This window comes from Colias philodice, chromosome 5 (genome assembly GCF_061535455.1).
Source record: "Colias philodice isolate Cphi_HAF_F1 chromosome 5, ilColPhil1 Martin Lab GWU primary, whole genome shotgun sequence".
Lineage (NCBI taxonomy): Eukaryota > Metazoa > Arthropoda > Insecta > Lepidoptera > Pieridae > Colias > Colias philodice.
Window position 1 is genome coordinate 11,266,200 of NC_143090.1, and position 20,938 is coordinate 11,287,137.

The window sequence follows — 20,938 nt, forward strand, 5'->3', positions numbered from 1 at the left end:
GTAGAAAGTAAAAATAAAACTACATCTGAAAATATGTACAGAAATGTTTTATTTATAGGAAACGACATAAGCACAGAATACAGGGTACGACACACGTAAGTCCCGCCTTATGTCCCGTCTCCCATACGCCGGAGAGCCGGCCGGCCGTATCGTCCGGGGAGCGACGTACACATTGTTAATTTTCATATAATCGAGTAATCAGGAATACAAATCACGAATCTCTTACGAAAGCATAATACGAGTGAGTCTAGTCGAGTGCGATGCGCGATCGCGACGCGTAGAGTCCGGGAGCGTCGGCCTCGGCCAACGCGAACGTTTCACTTCCTTGCTGCGCGGCCCGGGGCGCGGGCTGGGGCGCGGGGCGCGGGCCGGGCGCGGGCTGGGGCGCCGGGCGGGGCGCGGGCCGGGCGCGGGGCGCGGGCCGGGCGGGGCGCGGCGGCCGGCGCGTCGCTGCGGCGCCGCCCTACGCCGTGCCGTTGACGAGCGCCTCGCCCTTGGCCTTGTCGCGCTTGCCCTTGGGCGCGGCGCCCCCGGCCCGCCCCGCCTCGCCCCGCGCGCCCTCCGCCCGCGCGCCCTCGCCCCCGCCGCCGCTCACGCCGTTCTTCCACCCGCCGCCTGCTGACAAACGAAACGATAAAACGTCAGCATGACCCACCACATTCGTTTACAAATATTGAAAGCACCATATACCATGTAAAGTTTCATATCGATTCTGTATGAGATTTAAAGGTCGATGCTATTTTGACACTGATCATTAGAAAATATTCATTTCAAATTTTTCAACACCGATTAAAACAAAATAATTTCGAAGCTCACACATAGACAAAACTCTATGACAAATGGCATGCGCATAGTGTCACAAGTAAAATAAACGAAAAACATTGAGAAATGATGTGTAATAATATATTGTTTATTTATAATTTTGCATGATAAAGCACACATGAGAAGTTAGATGACATATTTAATTTTATGAACATTATTAGGTCAGGAAGAGTGTTTCCAATTAACTTTAGCTGTGTTCATTTTCATTAATTACTTATTTTAGCTTACACATTAAACACGTAAGAGGCGTGTAAAAAAATATATTAATCTGAAAATCTTACATTATAAGAATATAAAATAAAATATCATGCATATAATATAAAACAAAATCGCTAACTTAAAAAATATACCATTTTCACATGCTCTTCACCACTAAGTAAGCAATAATAATATTCATTAAGTTTACCTGAAAGTACTGATGCCGATGCTCTTTTATAAACATGAAAATATTGTATTTTTATGTGTGGGTGCTGAGTAGTGATTATGTTTATTGTAAAGTGCCTGCGTGTTTGTGTGTGCATGCGCGTTTATGCGTGTGCGTGTGTCATTTTAGCGCAAAAGCGCGTTTTAGTCGCATGGTGCATGTTCGTGCGTGTATTCATGGACGTACGTATTTGGGAGCATTATATAATGTGTTTATGTATAAGTGTATACGTGTGTGTGCGTGTGCGTTTATTAGTGTGCGTGCGTATTTATGCGTATGTATACGTGTGTGCGTGCTTCTTTATGCGTATGTGTATGTGTTTTGCGCATGAGAGCGTCAAGTCGCGTGGCGTATACTTGCATGTTTATGTATGTTTTTGGGCATATTATAATACTAGGTATCCGCCCGCGGCTTCGCCCGCGCAGTCAAAGAAAAACCCGTCTAGTTCCCGTTCCCGTGGGATTTCCGGGATTGCGTCATTTTCCCGGGATAAAAAGTAGTCTATGTCCTTTCTACCAAATTTCATGAAAATTGGTTCAGTAGTTTAGGCGTGATTTTATTAACAGTAAGACAGACAGAGTTACTTTCGCATTTATAATATTAGTATGGATAATATGTGCGTCTAATGTGTATGTATGTTTGTGTGTCCCCGTACCTTGCCGTCGCCGCCTGCGGCGCCTCGCCTGCGTGCTGTCGGCGCCGACCTCCTCCGACGACGCGGACTCTGCGCCACACACACACCTCACTACTGGGCTACACTATGCTACGCACACACACACACTGTACACACACCCAACGCTCATTCAACTCTATAAAATCACACGCACAGAATACTCTCAGAATTACATTCCTAACCATTTTAAAGAGATGCTGTCATCCCTCAATCGCTCTTCCTAAATATTTGTATATTAAACCTTGAAATAACACAATACACATCCCACAGAAATACACTTTTTCCAATGTTTGCAATTTTTAACACTTCATACGATACAAAATGAGATCACTTAAGTGATACTATGCTCTGATATACATAATTCATAAACTTTTATTCACCACACCACTCCACACACTATTCAACAAATCTAAAACTAAACCAATAATTACATATAAATACAACTAATTCCATCTTAAATTAAATCTCACTCCATCACAATAAATAGAAAAGCATTCCCAAATTCCTTAACTAAAACTACGTAATCTTATGATAAATTAAATTATGTGACCTTATCATGCCAAGTAAAACTAGCGTAAATATTACTATACTAAATCTTTAATGTAATCTATAATAAAAACATGCAAAACATGCTGGCATTCACCATCACTCTCCAAGCACCCAACTATTAGAGTTATAAAATATGAATCATGATAAAATAGACACATTCTTCCAATAATGTTAATATGTTTTATTTTGTCATAATAATATTTTAGACCCCTTATTAACTACACTTCCAAAATCTGCATGGATAATAGTTGTATGCTCAAGTTTAAAACTTTTATACTATGTTAGTTAAATTTTACACAGAACCAACACCCAAAATTATAATATAATTTATTTAATATTTACAATTAAAACTAGCAAACAACTGTTACCCATTACCCTTTCATACATATTATGCTAAGAATATCACCGCAAAATAAATACAATGTTACGGTATAAACTATAATAAAACTATGGATCTATTATATTAAATTAGCAAATTATGTAATATTTTCAGATCTTTGCTTTATTCTAAGATGGTGTACTTATTGCTAAGCTTCAAATGTGTCAAGTTATCATGTTTAAGCAGTTATTGATAAATTGGCAATTGCATGAGTAAGAAACAAATTATAGGTAAAGCAAAATGTTTAAATTTGACTTGATAATTAACGTATATTATCATTATTAAACATTTAATTATACCAAACTATTGATTAAAAATTTTATCTTAACCCATTGAGCCCCGAGCGGCCCGATCTGACCACGACACAATAGATTTTCTATTGTGTCTGTGATCCCGGCCCCCGGGGGCTGAGTTACTAAGTAGTTTAAGAGAGACTAGAGAATACATATTTTGAAAAAGCTTTAAAAATAAAAAGGTAATTATGTAGGTAGAAAGATTTTCACTAATAGCAGCCCGTAAAGGGCAACTACCAATAATGATTGAGAGAAATAAAGAAAAAAAACTATCAATTTAGTTTTTTAGCTTACTTCTATAGGATATAGCCTAATCTATCTTATATAACACATTCCTATGTAAATCCTCATAATAATAAACTAGTTTATATAGCTTTCTTCTATAACCTATCTAACCTATCCTTTATATCTATATGTGTGCGTATATGCGTGTCCGCGTGTGTATGCGTGTATGTATGTGCGCACGTACCCCTGTCCGCGCTGGACACATCCTGGCTGTCAACAAGCGAGCTCTCGTCGTCCGTGTGCCGCTTGGTCTCGCGGGGTTCGCGGGGTTCACGGGGTTCACGGGGTTCGCGGGGCTCACGGGGTTCCCGGGGCCCGGTATCACGCGGTTCACGCGTGTCTCGCCTCCTGCCGCTCTGGAAAAGTATAAAAGGATTATATTAAGGGGAATCGCAGTGCAAAGGGGGCTTTTCAATATTCGGTAAATAATTCGAAAGTAAAATTCGATCTATGAATTGGAGTATTAAATTTGAAGAGGAAACATAGTTTACAAATAGAAGGAGAGCAGAATGCATTTTTTTTTAATAAAAATACATTATGGGCTCTTTTCACAATGGGCTGCGTCGGTTCAACATATACCCGTCAACGTTTGGCATTACAGCAAATATGACTAAACATATAAAGCGACGGTCACATAATATATATGTATATTATAACATATTTTTGATACTTAATAGTTAATTCATTAATTGTGTATTTTCAAACTTATTTTTCGCATGCTGTGTACTTTTAATTTTATTTTTTTATCTGTGATGTAAAAATACGTTGGTAAACCAAATAAATAAAATGTTGTGTGGTTTTATGAAACCACGGTAAAAGTGAAACTGTTCGAACGGTTCCGAACACTGCTTTGTGTAGCGCATGTCGCGTGTCGGTCGGCTGCCCAGTAGGTATACCTACTCGGCAGCCGCGATATACGCGACATGCGCTACACAGACCAAAAAGTTTGAGACGATGTAATAAAAGTTTCACTTTAAAAATAAAAATGAGTATGTAATACAATTGTTTTTGCAAGTGACATGTCAAGAGCAAAGCAAACACCAGGTAGCTTATCCACAATTACAAAATAAATAATAGTAGAAGATCCGAACATAGGTCGACCTTCACCGGCGTGATAATAGAAAGAGACCAATTTTATAATAAATGTAGTCGACTAAAAAATCTATTAAAGATGGGTGGTTTTCTGAAAAAATCCTGGAGAGGATATTTTTAGTTAATTATTTAAAAAAAAATCTTTTTATTTTTTTAATTATGCAGTGTTGAGACAATAAACAATTTTGTTATAAAACAGCGCTCATGCTGATATATTTTTTTTTCTATCATTCCATCAAGTGAAAGTAAACGGTATGGACATGGCTGTTTATACCTGCCAACATAGCAGTTTGTCCAGGTAAATATCAGAAAACCCTATGACTGCACATTCTGTAGGTTTCATACTTCAAGTTTGTTATAATTTTATTAGATAATAAGTACTGCAATTATTAAAAAAAAAATTAAAAATTAATTAAAATGTCCTGTCCAGGATTTTTCCAGCAAACCCACATTTAATACATTTTTTAGGGCCGATTTTTCAATGCTTGGATAAAACTTATCCATCCAATAAAGTATTACACGATAATATTCAAATGTCACGTAAACTGTCAAGTACGGGCAATTAGAATACGTTTTTAAAATGGTAATTTTATACATTATTCGACGAATAAGTTTTATCCAAGCATTGAAAAATCGGCCCTTAATACACTAAATTTATTATATAACTGGCCTCATTCTATTATCACGCCGGTGAAGGTCGACCTATATTCGGATCTTAGACCACAAAGAAAGTGAACACATACGGGCTCGCGCGTGTCGCGTGCGTCCCTTGGCGGGCGCGGGTGCGCGCGCCCGTTCTCCAGCGGCACGCGCCGCTCCTCGCCGCGCCGCTCGCTCGACCTGCAACACATACAATAAGTGTTATTGATATTTATCATTGTGTACTAGTGCATCTTTGACTACCAACTTATAAACAATATAATATGTCAACTATGACATCAGTGGAACTCTGCGTTGTGATGTTAGAAACATATCACGAGTAATATACTTCTGTAACATACTTTAAATTCAAATTCAAATTAATATGTTTGCCAAAAAAACATGGTATACATAGATGTTAAATTGTTAACAATTGAGTTCCAGCATGTTCAGCCGTTATTAACAGCATGCAAATTATGCCACTAAATTATAAATCAAAATTTCATTTATTATTTTCATTATCATTAATTACATTTCACAGTCTACAATTATTATTAACAAAGTCAATCAATCACAAGTCAAAATTTATATTTGAAGTAGTCTGCCATTGTGTAAAAGGTACGCTCTGCAAGGAATTTCACTAGTTGCCATTTTAATTTATTAAATGGCAGTGATCTTAACTGCTTCCTACACATAAACTGATTATATTATTTTAATTTTGTTTCAAAACTACATTTAATTTACTAATTTTTTTCTAATTAAACATTTTTACACTTGAATATTTTAAAGAAACAACCTGTACCAACAACACAAGTATACTATAACCAGTAGGTACGTCACCTGTTAGGTCGCGGCGGTCTCGGGCGACCGCGATACGAGCCTTCGCCGCGCTCGGGCCGCTCCTCGCCGAGCTCGGGCGTTGTGCGGCGTCCACCTGTAGATATAATACATTATTATTATTGCTTGTTCTTTAATTATTATTAATAACTCAGGCCCCGGAATCACAGACACAGTAGAAAATTTATTGTGTCGTGGACCGATCGGGCCGTTCGAGGCTCAAAGAGTTGGAGATTGAATGAAGTGTTTGGAATAAGTATTTTATCATTACACTAATTATCAAAATCTATAAAATTAATGTATACTTAATATTATAAAGCTGAAGAGTTTGAAAGCGCTAATCTAGGGAACTACTGCCCCCTTAGACAAGTGGCTTTCTATTAGCGTAAAGTTCAATAGAATAGATTATGAATGTATGAGATTGACGTTTGATTACGACGACGACGACGATTGATTACGTCAATCTCACAATCATACAACATTCATAATCTATTCTATTCAACTTTACGCTAATAGAAAGCCACTTGTCTAGGGGGGCTGGTCCAATTTGAAAAATTCTTTCGGTGTTAGATAGCCCATTTATCGAGGAAGACTATACGCTTATCGTCTTGTTAAGACCAACAGGAGCAGAGCACTGCGGGTAAAACCACGGAGCACAGCTAATAGTTAGTAATGGTTTTATTTCAATAAGGACGACTTAGTGGTTAGCTGATGATGTGCGAATGATGAGTACCGGGCGGGTATCTGGTGGCGGGCGGGCGCGGGCGGCGGGCGCGCGGGGCGGGCGGCCCGCGCGGGGGCGGGTACGAGGCCGAGCCGCCGCCCATCACCACGCGCAGCTGCTGGTCGATCTCCAGCTTCTCCGCGCGCAGCTGCTCCACTTCCTGCACCACAACAAATATATTAAAAAAATTGGTTGTCTGTAAAGTCGGTTTACCGACTATAGTTGAACGTGACAACGTCTTAAGGCCGATTGTGCTTCTTTGTCGCTCGTTCCGCGCTCTCGCTTGCACTGCAAGCCTTACATGGAACGCCTCAGAGCGAGGTAACGCCGCATGACTCATGTTTTTTCGTGCGTGCAGCCGGCTCTATCGAATTATAAGACGTTGTCACGTGAACAAAAACTCCCTTTTTTATGTATCGCTTTCAGTTTAATTCCTTCCAACAAAACGTTAAGATGACACAAATGATAATGAGTAATGACAATGCTTATTGCAATTCGCGTGAACAAAAAAAATATAACACAAAGTGACGGTAGGTCGAAAAACATACGTCGTAAACATACAGCCCACCAAGGACAAATTTTCAAAATTTTCCTTAATACAACTAACCGATCAAAACATGAATACTAACGAAAGTCTTTACGCGAATTTAACATCAAATACAGAAAAAATACAAAATAAAATATTACCACATTGCATGCTTTCTTACTAATACGTGCTAATACGAACATAATATGAGGCTCGAGAGCCAACAAAAAATTCAACATTAGTTGGTTATTGGCAAAAAACACAATTTAGAAACAGGACGTTTAATTACATTGTTTTTACATTTAAGACTGACAACTCGCGTAATTCCGTCCAATCCGGGATGTTTTTCAACTATAATACCATATAACCATCTTCCAGGTGGAAGATCATCCTCCACTACTAACACTAAATCTCCAATTGTAGGTTCAGGAACAATATTGTTCCATTTATAACGATGGTAGAACTGAGTCAAATATTCATTTGACCAACGACGCCAAAAATCTTGGGTCATTTTTTGAGTCATTTGCCACCGTCTGAGATTTGTGATATTGGATGTTTCGTAATTGACATCAGGGGGTAAAACCAGAGGTTCTCCCACCAAAAAGTGTCCTGGTGTCAGTGGGATTGGATTGTCTGGATTCTCAGTAATTTTAGAAATAGGCCGAGAATTCAGACAAGATTCTATTTGACAAAGTAATGTTGTCATTTCTTCGAATGTTAAGGTTGAATTCCCAACAATGCGTCTTAAATGATGTTTCGTCGATTTTACCCCTGCCTCCCATAGTCCTCCAAAATTTGGGGAATGGGGAGGGATAAAATGCCATTCAGTCCCATTTGTAGCCAGTTGATCTGCAATTTCCTTCACTATACTGGACCTCTCATGAGAATATAAAGATTTGAGTTCTCGTGCTGCACCCACAAAATTTGTCCCATTATCGCTCCATACTTCAGCGCAATGACCACGGCGTGCTATAAAACGCTTAAACGCTGCTAGAAATCCCTGAGCTGTAAGGTCACTTACTGCTTCGAGATGGATAGCGCGTGTGGCCATACAAATGAATAAGCAAATATATCCCTTGAATGACCGATTACCTCTGCCTTTAGAGGTTCTTATATTAATAGGCCCTGCATAGTCTACTCCACTCCTTAAGAAAGGTCGACAAGCAGTAGATCTTTCAACCGGTAGTTGTCCCATCAACTAACCTCCAGATGCAGATGTGAAGACACGATGATAGAACACCCAACTCGTAGTTGTATGTACGTACTATTAGACTATTAGTCGTAAATCGTAATCCACCAATAATAATTTCATCGATATTGTCGTAACTCCAAAGCCAGTATTCTCCAGTATCGTTATATATTATATATTATATCCGGCAATCGTAAGGACCATGAACAAAAACTCCCTTTTTTATGTATCGCTTTCAGTTTAATTCCTTCCAACAAAACGTTAAGATGACACAAATGATAATGAGTAATGACAATGCTTATTGCAATTCGCGTGAACAAAAAAAATATAACACAAAGTGACGGTAGGTCGAAAAACATACGTCGTAAACATCACGTCAAAATCAAGTAATTACACTGCAAGCTGTAACTATCATCCCATACCCAAATAAAGAAATTTGAATTGGAATTTGAATTTAGCTGAGGTATGAAAATACACATAAAAATAATAAAATGATCTCCTTGTACCTTGAGGTGCGCCACGTGGTACTCGACGAGCACCTTGGCGTTGGCGATGTTCTCGCGCGTGCCCACGAACACGAAGGGCACCATGCCCTCCTCGCGCGGGCCCACGGGCTGCGGCTCGTTGTCGCCCTCCACCTTCACCTGCAGCATGTGTACGTTACATCTCAGTACGCGCTTGTAACCACAGGCCATACAGTATACGCATTGGTGAAGGATTCAGTTTACAATATTGCCAAAAGTCACATCAAAATTTTAATTAAATCCCTATCATATTTTATAATTTTTAATTTCATGAGACTATGACTTCTTCAAGTGAGCACTATCGAACCAAAACTATCTAACTCGTAAATAAAATATCCAATAACTATGATAATGCAAAAGAGTACAAGTTGCTTTCCGTCGGAAAATATATGTATTTTGACGGTTCAAAAGCACTAACCTGTAAAGGAAGTCTAGTTGAATTAATAAATTAGTTTAGGTAGTAGTATGTACACTGTATTGCATCATTATGATTATATTAAATTCACACATTCGTCCATCCTTTTATTCAGACCATCTCCCCTATACAATCGCAAAGAGGAATCACCGGGAGCTACGTGGCACGCCAGCAAAGCGTACTCACTCTGACGACGCCGCTCTTGTCGACAATCTCCTGGATGACCTTCCCGCTCTTGCCGATGACCTTGCCCACCAGCTGCCGCGGCACCTTCACCGACTGCTCCGCGTACTCGAGCAGAGCACGGGCCGCGCGCACTGCCTCCGCAGACTGCACATACGATAATAATTAATTAATATAATTATTCAATTATTTATCTAACTCACAACGGCTCGCCTATTTTTCAATCGTGATTTATTTGATGAATAACTATCTGACCAAATATTTCTATATTGGCAGCTCTGCTCTCGGAGTGGCGAAACAAACATATTAAATTAGTCAGGTTAGAGCGGGATAGGGTCAACTCTTGCAATTTGTCAACAACCGTCATTATGACTCACGTCAGGAGTGCATTTTAAGTTTGTCTTGTATTGTTCTTGTGTTCTATGATTGTTGATTGTTGTTTTGATTCGAGTAAAGAGTTTGGTTAAATTTGTGTTTCAATTTATATATTTTACGATGGAAACGACATACTTAAAGGCAGCGTTTGGCAAATTTTCAATGGCATGGTCATCAGTACTATCAAAAACATCAATTTCAATATGATTTTAATTGATAATAATTATATAGAAAGAGGTTTAATTGTTAATAATTCTACGCTCTATGTCATATGACACTCTATGACATACGAAAATATCCCAAATTTGACGCGTCAGTTGTCAACTCAAACGCCTAACCGTCGAATAGCGCGCTATCTGGCCGTTGGAGCGGCAAATAGATTTCTTCCTCAAATAACGTAGTTATTCGATAGATAAGTCCTATTCGTCTATTGAAAAATTGAATATTTTGTTAACTGAAGAATAAAGTCTATCTAGCTGTTTATCTGGGCATTGAAAAATCGGCCCTTAGTAAATAGTGAATCGGAGGTGGAAGTTCAATGACCTTTTACAAAAATCAATTGACGGAAATCTGTGTAGATAATTGTTATAATAATATTTATTAGAATAATAAATTGCATACGTAAACAATAATACAACATATTCTTATATTTGTCTTTAATTTTCGCCATAGGTTATAACTTATAAGTAAATTATTGTATGTATTTAAATAAATGTATCAACTAAACATATTTTAAACGCCATACTATATCAATATCATCTGTCTCCCTATTAGACCAGGGTCGATAATTTTTGAAACAAAAAAAAATAGTAGTAAGATGAAACCCATTAGAAAGGAGGGGAATATGATAAAAATAAAAGGAAAAATAAATTACAGACAATCCGAGTTCGGGAAGTGGGAGGGGGGGGGGGGGGCTTCTAAGGCTAAAAAATTGTTTCTCATGATTTCCGACAAAACTACAAGTCCTATGGAACATAGATGTTTGCCCTGTGTCTGGGTGTAAATTATCTATATAAGTATTTATTTAAAATTATATATGTATGTTTATCAGCCATCTGGTTTCCATAACACAAGCGAAAGCTTAGCATGGGATCAGATTGTGCCGTGTGTAAAAATTGTCCTGAAAATAATAAATATAAATATAAATAAATATATGGAAAAAAGTTCAATGGCAAAGTTGTAGGTAATAAAAAGTGCTACCCCTCCCACTTCCCGAACTCGGATTGTCTATAATTTATTTTTCCTTTTATTTTTATCACATTCCCGTCCTTTTCTAATGGGTTTCATCCTACTACTATTTTTTTTAGGTTTTTATCATTTTGGAAGGGATTGGCCCTGGTGTATATAGCTATCACGTATGTATGTGTGTATGTGGTCACCTCTCCGCAGATCTTGAACGTGCACGAGAGCTCCTCCAGCTCGATGTTGGTGATGCCGGGCACCTTGCGCGCCTGCTGGATGTTGGCGCCGTGCGTGCCGATGGCCAGCCCCATCAGGTCCTCGCGCACGCTGAACTCGTCCGTGTACCTATACACACAAGAACTATAATATAATTCAATGCATTTTATACACGCAAAAGCAGCTAATCAAACCTGTCTAAAATTTAACGGAAAGATGTCTGTTTGGGGCAAACAGTATTATACGTATTATGTATATGTATTAAATTATTAAAATGTATTACGTTAATTGTGAAACGTTTAATACATTTTCATTATACACTAATAAATACATACAAATTGAAGTCTTCAATTTCTGTTTGAAAAATAATGCATACTTAATATTTCCAATCTTATAATTTATGCCTGTTGCAAGTTACTTAAGTTTGATTTGTATGAAAATGCCAATGCCCTCAAACTTTATGTAAACAAACAGATAAAAATAACTCACCCTCCTTGATTGTGAATTTTCGTGGATTCTAGCTGCCTTGCGGCTTCTTCAGTCTTTTTCAATAATAACAACTTCTGTGTTAGGTTTCTGAAAATAACGTGAAACAATGTAAGTAAATAATACATGTAAACTATACGTTACAAAGTATATGTTCTCTGAATCAATGAATAAACAACTGTAGGAAGCGTATACTACCCATCTAGATAACGACTTTGTATCCGTGGCCCTGTAGCTTCCGTTCATAATGTAAGCACCAAGTTTGTTTGGCGGTGAGTCGGCCGCCTTTTACAAACGGGACCTCAAATGTTTACTGTACAAATGACGCCCAGATACGTGCTAATTCAGTACACAATAATATCAATTACAATATTTTACTTCTGTTACAAACTATTGAAAGAATAAGTTTAAGAAGTGTGTTTTCAAATTTTAGCACAGACAAACACAGACATATTATTGATTTACGGCAAAACATGTGTGCAACGTTAATATGTATTTCAGGTTTTAATGGAGGCCGCTCGAGTGAAATTTTTAAGTTTTGTTCTTGCAATATTTGTGTATATTTTATGGAGAGGCATCACGAGTGATGGCGTAGCGTATCGTGCCGATCCGTGTAACTTGTAGTGTCTGGTGTGACGTGACGTGGCGTGGCGTGGCGTGGCGAGACGTGAAGTGGCATTGCGTGTTGTGTAGTATAGTGGTGTAGTGTCGTGTCATGTAGTGAAGTGCAATTAGGTGCAGGTGTAAGTGTATGTTAGTGTAGCGTAGTGTCGTTTACTGTAGTGTAGTGTGCACGCACCTGAAGTGCATCTCGTGCAGCATCTGCGCGCGCTTCTGCGACGTCTCGCAGCGCGAGATGACGGCGAGCACGGCGCGCTCGGGCACGTACCACACGAGCGCGGCGCCGATCGCCTTCTGGAACTCCTTGTGCGCGTTCTCCACCTTCGCGCTGTGCATGTCGTGCAGGCTGTACAACCCAAGAAGCTTACATCTAATACACTGGAGATTTCAGTATGAACATTAACTTGTAACAAGAAAATATGACCTTGAATGACGCCTGTATGTTTTTTTTAGCCCTTTCACACAAACTTGCCAAGTTAGGTGGTACTTAGTACAACCAAACACACACATCATTATACGTTTTATATTGTGTATTCAATGCTACATGTTAAATTGTTACAAACAACCTACGCATTGAAAACAGACACCTATTCTTAAACACATACGACATAATATCATTTTAGAGCTTTATGAATTCATATTACATATACCTAATAGAAATAAAAATGAATCGCAAAATGTGTTGGTAAGCGCATAACTCGAGAACGGCTGAACCGATTTCGATAATTCTTTTTTTATTATATTCCTTGAAGTACGAGGATGGTTCTTATGTAGAGAAAACGTAAACATGTACCACGGGCGAAGCCGGGGCGGACCGCTAGTAATAGAAAAAATCGACTGGATATTTTTTTATGTACTGATTACGGATTAGAGCTTAGTACACCGTAATATTTTAATTGTAAGTAATTCTACGTCGTCAGCGATTACAAATTAATAGGATTTCATTACATCATTATACGTTTTATAAAGTTACACACTTAATTATATCCAATAACTATTAACTAGAATATTTTTGTGTTGTTTAATACCCTAAATATTGGATTCTAAACAACCCTGTTTTATAAGGCTTTATTCAATTCTAAATTGATCATGTGGAATCGTGCAAAAGGAATTACATCATCCATTTTTGAGAAGTCCTAACTACTCTTTGTATTTCCTAAGAAGGAAGAAAAAACAAATAAACATAGCAACTCACTAGTCCTTGAGATCCTCAGGCACCGCGATCTCAAATTTGTGGAACGTGTTCTTGTCAATCGGCGTCTTGGTCTGTTTGACGCGCAGGCGGTCCTTTGGCACGATCTCCGAGTAGCAGTTGTCCCACTCCAGGTATTCTATCACTAGGAATTCCCCCCTCATCATCTGTAAGCGAGGATAGTATATACAATTTACGGCACGTACTAAAACTTACATTTTTTAAACGCTACTTTTCCGTCCGCGGCTTCGCCCGCTTTGTTTAAAACCTAACCAATTATTATTAAAAAAAACCTCCACTTGAATTACTCTATCTATTTAAAAAAGATATACAGACATTAGACCAGGCGCGAGAAGCCACTTTGCTTTATTCTATGTAGTGATAATAAAATGAATTACTATCTAGGTATACATGTGAAAAACATCAACAACGTTAATAATATTATTGTCCTAAAACTGTATTGTCACATTGAAACCAGTTTTAATTACAGATATTTTGAATAGGACGCAACAACATTGCAGACACTTGAACTCTGAAAACTTTTAATACCCAGGGGCCAGGGTGTTGAAAGTTGGGGCAATAATATAATGGAATCATTTAAACATGTTTAAAGGTGAATTTACACGGGTTAATATGGGGGAAAAACAGAATATACATATATTTTTTTTATTACTCAACTGTACATGAAACTTTCTATAAAAGAATTGTTAAAAGTCGAGTAGTATTTGTACGCAAGACAAAAAATCAATGAAGAATCTTTCTTTTTATAGGTTTAAATAGCTTTTGATGGAGACTAAAAATAATATCTCTCCCTATTTTACAAACGCAGATTACAGATTGTTTAAAAACGAAAATAGAGGCATATCTTCTTCGCAGTCTGTGTCGTTCAATTTCTAATTATTTCAACTGAATACAAACATTGCCCAGCTAATTACAGTATAGTTGCAGCTGCAATTCAACCATGAATAAGAAACCTAAGCAACACATTGCCTAGTAATACACACTCGTCTAATAATCGTGAAGGTAAGCATTGTCATCTTTGCGCATGCAAACTACGTAGTACGTATCCGCTTTACACTGCATAGGTAAGATAGATTGACAGACATACAAGGCTTCTCTATTGAGCATGAAATCGTCGGCTTTCAGGCTATAATCATTTTTATAAATGAAAATTGTGGTTACGATTGTTTTTATAAGGAAACGTTCAGAACTTTTTCGTAAATTGTTAAAAAACCATCTTAATTTAAAATGTATGAATAAAGGAAATTAACAAAATTTAAATCCAGCCGAAATCGAGGAGCGAGGCTAGTAAGATCTGAATTACCCAACAAATGTACTTCCTACTCTGAAAACACGTGAACTCAAAATGAGTTGATATTTCGAACCAATAAAATTTAACTAACATGAAGCTGATATCATTTTAATTTCATAGCCCTACAACCTATGTATGAAAACAGTTTTAACCTTCATTTTTTCTAGAACCTAACTACAACCTAAGTAAATGACCAATCGATTGTGTTATAACAAGAAACAACATCAGTACCACCACCCTGCACTATATACCTACACATGTCAAACGAGAGCCAATATCGTTTTGTTGACATTCCTCAGCGACAAGATTAATTGCCAACTCTCTCCTACCCATTGTTTGCACTGCGCCCTTAGGGAGCGAGCCTTTCAAAACAAATTGCTTTCTTTCTTTTCATTTAAAATTTCATGTAACCCCTTTACGGACGACGTAAAATTAAAAAAAAATTAAACACTGCTCCCGTTACACTCCCACGTATTACGTAATCCGGAAGAGAATCTTTCGCGTCGCGAATTTCGTTCGGTGCAATTCGAGATTCTTGCATCCAATATTAACTGTGATTCCGTGTAGTAAAACTATTAGATAGATTGTACAAATGTACAGAATTTCCTCAAATAATATTTACTGTACGCAAATATAATATCTGAATCTGAGCAAGTGTCTGAAATTGATTTCATTATGTATATTGCAATCATAGACTATCGTAAACTTTGTGCAGGACGATCGATAAACGGGGCCAAAATCGTAGTCAAAGTCGAAATCTGGGCCGACGTAGTCACAGCAGCCTACATAGACCGCCGTCGCCGCCGCACGCTATTTTGTTAACGTGTCGTTTCCTACTTTTGCAAGTTTCTTTAAAATTGAATTTCTAATTTATACCAATTTAGATTTATCGACACGTACCTTTCAAATTAATATGATTTAAGTGAATTTGTTTTATGAATACCGTCTGCGACCTACATTATAGGTTCAATATAATGTACACAAGTAAAATAAAATAATGCTTTATATTTATCTCGAATCAAGTTAATATAGTCTTCGGGGATGACGAGAAATAAATAAATAAAGGTAGCATCCCGATGCCAGTCGGGGCGAACGGCCGCTGCTTGTAATACGCGATTTCGATCACTGCATGCCGCAACATTCTGCGCCAACCTTGACTCGGAAGTGGGACACGCTGAAATATCTTTAAATACGTGTTTTTCTGTATCGACGCCCGCCGACTGGATTAAAAGACGCTCACATGTATCGACTTACAATGGACTTAATAATCCTGTTTAGTTGCAAAACATGCTTCGCTTTACAATGTCTTTTTTTAGGTGCCGTGCCGATTCATAAATACGTTAAACGCGGTTAACCTTTTAATTGCTCATGAAAATAAGTGCTGATAAAAACATATGGATTTTTTCACTAAATCGAAATTCCTCTTTTATTCTAAACAGCTCTTTATACTATCGTTATATTATTGTTTAAATCCGCCCGTAGCTTACTAAATAGGTCTGATGGATAATGCAACGATTTCAACCACCCTGAGTGGCAATTCGAAATTCAATTGCTTTCAAGTTGCAACTAAAAACATAAAATCGTAATGGCGCGGCGGCTGCGGCGTTCCCGACATAACTACACCTATAGCCCATCTTTTCTCCCTTTAGGTTCTAATGATACAAAATCAATTTAAAATGTGTTAGTAATGCTGCCTCAAAATGGTGTTCTTTTAAAGAAATTTAAGAAAAATTTCCCTTATCTCTGTACATACATATTTAGTTTAAATTTAGAGTAATTATTAAACACTAGCTTTCCGCCCCCGGCTTCGCCCGCGCCGTGAAAGAAAAACCCGCATAGTTCCCGTGGGATTTACGGGATAAAACATATCCTATATACCGGGGTAAAAAGTAGCCTATGTCCTTTCTCGGGTATCAAAATATCTCCATAGCAAATTTCATGCAAATTGGTTCATTAGTTTAAGCGTGATTGAGTAACAGACAGACAGACAGACAGACAGAGTTACTTTCGCATTTATAATAATAGTATGGATTTTTTAATTTAATATCCAAAAGGACATTGGCAAAATTTATAAGTTTAGCTGACCCGACCGACGTTGTCCTGTCTTCGTACATATTGTATATGGCCGTAATGTTTTCGCATTTTCTTAATTTTTGGCGCAAATTCCTTGTGTTTTTCATTCATAAGATCCTCCTCCAAACAATAAACAGCTGTTCACGCGTGATATCGTGACCAAGTAGAATATAGGTATACTAACTTTGCCAAAATATTTTATGCATTACGTAAAAAAATGCAGCCTTAAGAAAAAGTCATGACTAATAAACTAGGTAATAAATAAAATAACACAGACATCTACACCTATGAATACTTAAATACCAAAATTAATAATTACGTAGGTCGGTATTAATATTTACGATATGAATTATGATATTATAGAAATTATGAATTAGGTTATATAAATATGTTAATAAGATTTGTCTCGAAAGTATGTATATTACAGTAGTGCTGTTGGAAAGGAATAAAACAAATATTAATAAAAGTTACTGAAACTAACTATTTTCAAGTGAAATCTTAGCTTTAACACTGTTGAGACAGCTGCCTCAATTTCTATGAAACATAGCTAAGACCATTATCGAAAGCCTTTTGTTTAAAGCAAATCACACTCAAATTGATTTAGATAACAGTAATTTATAGTGTAAATAAATTTGCTTTGGGTCAAAAAGATTTGGTTAAAAATATAGATTTGATACGTTTTTAATAATAAACTATTTATTCCTATAAAACTACTACTAGGCGACTTAGGAAGTTATCGTAAACCTATATTTTAATTGTATTTCATTGAGCCCCCAAACTAAAACTTAAGATTAAAGATAAATCAGTACCAACTTAGTTTGTTGGTTAACGCATATTTTTATTTTAAGTACTGTTTCACTGTATGTATTCTGTCCATGTTTAGTTTTTTTTTCTTGACATTTTCACCTTGCATCTTGCATATTATGTATTTTTATAATATTAAAACTTCCCTGATCGGTCCACGACACAATAGATTTTCTATTGTGTCTGTGATTCTGGGGCCTGATTTATTAAGAAAAATGTTAATACATACTAGTCTTCTATAATATAAAAATGATTCCCAAAATGTGTTGGTAAGCACATAACTTGAGAACGGCTGAACCGATTTCGTTAATTCTTTTTTATCATATTCCTTGAAGTACGAGTATGGTTCTTACTTCTTACGTAGAGAAAACGTAAATATGTACCACGGGCGAAGCCGGGGCAGACTGCTAGTTATTTATAAATAGTAGTTATTAAGCATGAAAATCAACAAAGCCCTATTTGATTTTTTTTATTAATTAAAGAAAAATTAACATTTTTTAATCTAAATTAAGATCACTGATGTTCCTCGGGAGAGCTTCCACTCCAGATTCTAAATAGCAACAAATTCCTATCATGCACAAAAAGTATACACATCAATCGATAGAAAACCCAGAGTTAGTATGTTAATAAAAAAATCAGTCAGAAGGAACTTCCTTCGCTTTTGGGAACATTGGTTGATAAGATTCAACAAAATTATTGCACTTTCTTTGTTCAGCGATCAGTGCTGAGGAATATGTATTTTATTCAGGAAAGTGATTTATTAGATAAACAACCCAAAATACAGATAATGCATTTCCAGAATATTAATAAAATATCATGTGACAAAACTGAGACTTGAAATTCTGTAAAATATCAAAAGCATTTAAAAAAGGTACAACAATAGATACACATTTAAGCTTCTTTTCTTTGGCTGTAAAGTTAAGATGGTTTTTGGTATTTGTTTTTTTTAATAGAAATAAGATTAAAAACATCAATCCCAGAAAATATGAGCAATGTTGTATTACCTACTAAATTAAGGAGATTTTGGAGAGATCCCACTAATTAAATTAAAGAAATTTATTCACATACCAGAAAAAAAAACAATATTGAGATTTGAGAAGGTCAGTGATCTCTTTATAAAATTACTTTATCATATTCAAAATAAAAAAGCATTTACTGTAACTTATGCAATGATTTTTTCTTTATACATGACAATAAAAGCCTGATCTTTTCATTGATTTTATTCCACCACAAAAGAAGTCACTGTTTCAAGCTTTACATAATGTTATTTTAATTTATTATTAATAACAGAAACAAAAATTATACTTATTTTAAATACCAGTGCAAAATGCACAATATCTAACAGAACCCTTTTTATGCAGCAACAAAATAACTGTTTAACTATTAATTGCATTAATTAACAATTCTATAATCATTTACAAAATAAAAATGCCTAAATTTTAACACTAGTGTCTAATTTTTGTCCTCCTTTGATACCTTTATTGACTCAAAATTTGCAATAACAAAGAAAGAATTATATATGATAATGTAAATAATGTAAATAAATAGATTTGATTAATAAGCATTACTAATCAAATAATCATAGGTATATTATCCCATAAATATTATGAAAAATAGGTTATATAAAATAATACCAAATGTGTAAAATATTTTAGGGGTGAAAAAAATGGTTTACTTTTCATTTCAGGATTATTATTTGCATAAACAGATGGTAAGAAGAAAATACTGAATTACTAGAACTAAACCTAATAAGATTTACATGGATCAGATGTGAATGTACACATATAAAAACAATCATTTCACTACATACCTACATGTATAATAGAAAAATGTTTCAGTAATTTAATACCTACCTTGATATTTGCTGTCCACCACCCACATGCTTCTTTCTCATTTGATCTCGCGAAAACCTCAACTTCTTGGTTTTCGACAAACTCTGTGTGTTTGCTTGTGTCTTTTGGTGGTAAGAACACTTGCGAAAATGGAAACTTTGATTCCGGCTGCCAGCTACAACAATGAAACTCATGTAAATAATGGCGACTAACTAAATAAATAATTAACATTTGAGTAAAAAAATTAACTTACTCATTTTCAAAGGCTACGAGAACCTCGTTGTCGAGCACGTCGGTGACAATGGCCTAAAAATATAGAAGAATTTAAGAACATTGGGGATCCATTAACATGGAAATGCTCTAGAAATAAACGAGTTTTCTGGGTCAACGGCATGAAATATGCTTTAATTAAAATATTATATCAACTGCCCCATTCCGATTTCGCAATCAATGCTAAAAATATATAAGGCAGACTGAATAAAACACACTGAAAATTCACGCCGTCAGACGGACATGGCGTCCATTCCAGCCGCGATGATCTTCCCGGAAAAATATTTTTGTAAGTATATGACAAAACATAAAAACAAGGGCTTGAAAAAACTAAGTACGATGACCACTAAGAATATTTACATCTTATAAGTTAAATTATGGCGTACTTCACGATTTACAAACCTTATAATAAGCACCATTTTCACCGTACACCTCGACCGACAAATCCTCCATTTTGGTTTGAAACTTGAAAGCGTATTTGGCGTTTTCAGACCGAGAATGAAGCTCGAAAAGAATCTAGAGACCAATCATATTTCAGAATTTGGACAGAGACAATTTTTATATTTTTAAAATTAGTACTGGCAATTATAAATTGAAAGATGAGATTTAAAAATAATAAAAATCTTTAATTAAAAAAAAAAAAGAAAATTCACACCTCACACTTCTCATCTGTGGTTCTCATCATCAAACATCTGATCATATTATTAATCGCAGTGCCCAATACTTTTATAGTAATAAAAATAAATTCACGATATTCTAGAATTGATAAAAGGGGAGTTCCCGTAATTCATAAATATTTATTACTAGATAGTGTGTTTTTTATATAGGTATTTTATTAATATTAAATTTTATTATTAAAAAAAAACACATCTCGATCGAAAAAAACAACGACGATAACCTTGTTTCAGTTTAAGCGTTTCTGGATCTAGATATGTATTAATAATTGTATGAACGATCCGAACGATCGGTTCTGCCATTCTCGAGCTATGCGCTTGCTAAAAAGTGTTGGCATTTTGTTATA

The 20,938-nt window shown here is 36.3% G+C and overlaps 1 protein-coding gene across 6 annotated transcripts; it reads right to left on the reverse strand.

The window, feature by feature from the left end:
• Positions 1-448: 448 nt before the first annotated feature.
• On the reverse strand, positions 449-20,441 carry Fmr1 (synaptic functional regulator FMR1). 6 transcript variants are annotated; one of them, XM_089695765.1, is made up of 15 exons: positions 20,320-20,441; positions 19,901-19,953; positions 19,669-19,822; positions 13,630-13,793; positions 12,613-12,780; positions 11,817-11,903; positions 11,309-11,456; positions 9,558-9,701; positions 8,939-9,079; positions 6,727-6,877; positions 5,997-6,090; positions 5,261-5,357; positions 3,610-3,781; positions 1,902-1,970; positions 449-615 (listed from the first exon to the last, which is right to left on the reverse strand). In XM_089695765.1, the coding sequence occupies exons 1-15, from the start codon at positions 20,368-20,370 to the stop codon at positions 464-466; spliced, it is 1,845 nt and encodes a 614-aa protein (XP_089551891.1). In that variant the 5' UTR covers positions 20,371-20,441; the 3' UTR covers positions 449-463. The 6 variants fall into 6 exon arrangements, with proteins under 6 accessions (XP_089551891.1, XP_089551889.1, XP_089551894.1 ...); XM_089695763.1 differs by having other exon boundaries at positions 449-618; XM_089695768.1 differs by having other exon boundaries at positions 8,939-9,076; positions 20,320-20,440.
• Positions 20,442-20,938: the final 497 nt, after the last annotated feature.